The 2,340-nt window shown below is 40.8% G+C and overlaps 1 protein-coding gene across 1 annotated transcript in view; it reads right to left on the bottom strand.

Annotated features, from left to right (window-relative positions):
- Positions 1–494: 494 nt before the first annotated feature.
- The window catches only part of LOC137878087 (transcription factor Zelda-like), an 11,066-nt gene continuing 9,220 nt past the window's right edge, over positions 495–2,340 (bottom strand). Inside the window, exons 6-7 of the mRNA XM_068718207.1 lie at positions 1,531–1,663; positions 495–1,242 (exon numbers count right to left, since the gene is read on the bottom strand). Of these exons, the coding sequence (XP_068574308.1) occupies positions 1,539–1,663 (125 nt within the window). The 3' untranslated portion in view covers positions 495–1,242; positions 1,531–1,538. The remainder of the gene's footprint in view (positions 1,243–1,530; positions 1,664–2,340) is intronic.

The raw sequence follows: 2,340 nt of genomic DNA, 5'->3' as shown, positions 1-2,340 counted from the left end.
TTCACCATGCGATACTTCTGTGTTGACGTGTCCGTCGGCGTGTTGCCATAGCAGCCAGACATTTCTGCTGACCCCTGCCTTGCTTTGCGTGACAGAGCTGCAGGACGTCCAGCAGAGGAGTCTACTGTATGAGTGCATATGCTATACACACACACACACACACACACACACACACACACTCCAGGCTATTTTTAACGTCTCTCTTTCTTTGTGTATAAAGCTCTGAACTGCTTCGGACCGGCCGACACCACAGACTCCCTGTTGCTCTCAGATCCTCCACTGCTGGTTTCTAGTCCCTCAAAGCCCTGAACCCAGACCTGAACCAGTATACGTAACAGAACTTACTGTTTTCTGTTTACATTCTTTCATTTCTACTGCACGCTTTCTTCCTTTCATTTGTAGGTTTTCTGCTTTTATTTATTATTTAAATGTGACACAGTCTGTACGAATAAAGATTATTATTATTAGTATTAAATCTGAAACATTTCTATTCGTTGAACATTTATATTTTTTATTAAAAAATAACATTCATGACAGTAACAGTTGTACAACCAATAATTATAATCTGCAACAATAATTACACTTGAGAACTGGAGGACTTCAAATCCTCCTTTTTTAAATAAGTTAAGAAATAAACTCCCCCCCCCCAGAAATCATCTCCTAAAAGCATTTAAACATACAGTGTCTATAACAGCCGCCTCTAAACGCCTTAAGACTTGCTTTAATGTGGACGCGCAGCACGTGATCTAGCAGGCGTGTGGTTGCTTCTGATCTGAGCAGGTTACCGATGCGTTCAGGACATGAAGCTGCAGCACACGTATGATCAGTGTTGGCTACTCCAGTGTTAATACAGTGAGATTCAGAGGGCTACAGTCATGCTGTGGCATTTAGGCCTTGAGCTGCTCTCTTCAGTTTCCAGTTATCGTCCCAGTGTAGAAATCCAGTTCTCCACATTTAACCCCCCCACCCCCCAAATAATCCCTTCTTAGTCCAAGTCCTAGTCCAGTTCTCCGTCTGTGGACCAAAAGTCTTTAAGCGGCCAATCAATGGCTGCCGACTGCAAGAAGAGTCCGCCAGTGTGACGTCCAGTGTTTAGTGTGACGGCTGTCCTCTCTTCAGGTGAGTCTCTGCTGGAGGACAGGTGAGTCTGCTGGAGGACAGGTGAGTCTCTGAGTCCGTCACCTGTCGGTCGGGCTCCTCAGAGTCCGTCCCACATTCAACAAGCTTGTGTTTCACCGTTTCCTGTGTCGGGGAAAGAGGAAGTCACAAGATGAATATGTTTATTTTTTATAAATTCATGAGCAGAAACACATTTAAATAAATTCTGTGTCTTCTAACTTCTTCCAACGTTGAGTACTCTCTCAGTGTTTTACCGACAATGTCTGATTAGAAATCGCACATTTATTGTCAAACACTGTACATATATTCTTCATTTTAAATCAGTGGTTAAGAAGTTAAATTCACGGAAATGAAGTCAAATACAAATTGAAATAAGTAAAAGAGACATTTGCACGTTTCCCCTCCTCTCACCTGCAGCTCTACATGATCATGGCCCTGATGGCTGCTTTGCTGATGCGTTTGCGGTGTTTCCTCCGGCGGCGAGGCGACGCCGGACGGAACGGGACCCGGCGGGTCGAGAACGAGACGGGGGGAGAGGAGACGTCTGAACGAAACCCAGAGAAGAGAGGTTACCACAGAGTTTAACCTGTTTTTAAATCATATCATATTCATAATTATTATTATTATTATTATTATTATATAATATAATAGTATCATATCAAAATAATAGTATAACATGATAACAAAAATATGATAATATTATTATAATAATAATAATACAATTAAATAAATTAAATATATATAACAACAATATTAATATCACAATAATAATATAATAGTAATAACAATAATATAATAATAATATAATAATAATAATAATGTCAGGCGGAAGTTTGACCAAAAGCATCTGACTTTGACTCTTTAACTTTAAATATCATGAAAGCATGTGTTCTTAATAAAGTCCTCTTAGTGTTCTAAACTTAGACTCGGCGCTTCGACTGGAGGAACATGAACAAACGTCATGAAGATAAGAAGCTCCTCTGACTCCTCTGACTGCACCGTGTGGGACACCCTGTGACTCAGACATGAGACTCTGAGGACACATGATGCTCAGTCATACGTGTGCAGCGCAAACTTGTGAAATGGAGTTTAAAAATATGTCAGGGAGCATTTAACGGAAGATGCTATTGAGTTGCATTATGGGAAATGTAGGATCCAGTGTTTTTTGTTTTGTTTTACCAATACAAGGACCAGGAGGAGGAGTGACGTAGAGACGCCGTA

This window comes from Cebidichthys violaceus, unplaced genomic scaffold (assembly GCF_023349555.1).
Source record: "Cebidichthys violaceus isolate CVI_PGR_0920_01 unplaced genomic scaffold, fCebVio1.0.p SCAF_224, whole genome shotgun sequence".
Classification (NCBI taxonomy): domain Eukaryota; kingdom Metazoa; phylum Chordata; class Actinopteri; order Perciformes; family Stichaeidae; genus Cebidichthys; species Cebidichthys violaceus.
The sequence above is the reverse complement of the archived record's forward strand: the minus strand, read 5'-3'. Positions and strand labels throughout refer to the sequence as shown.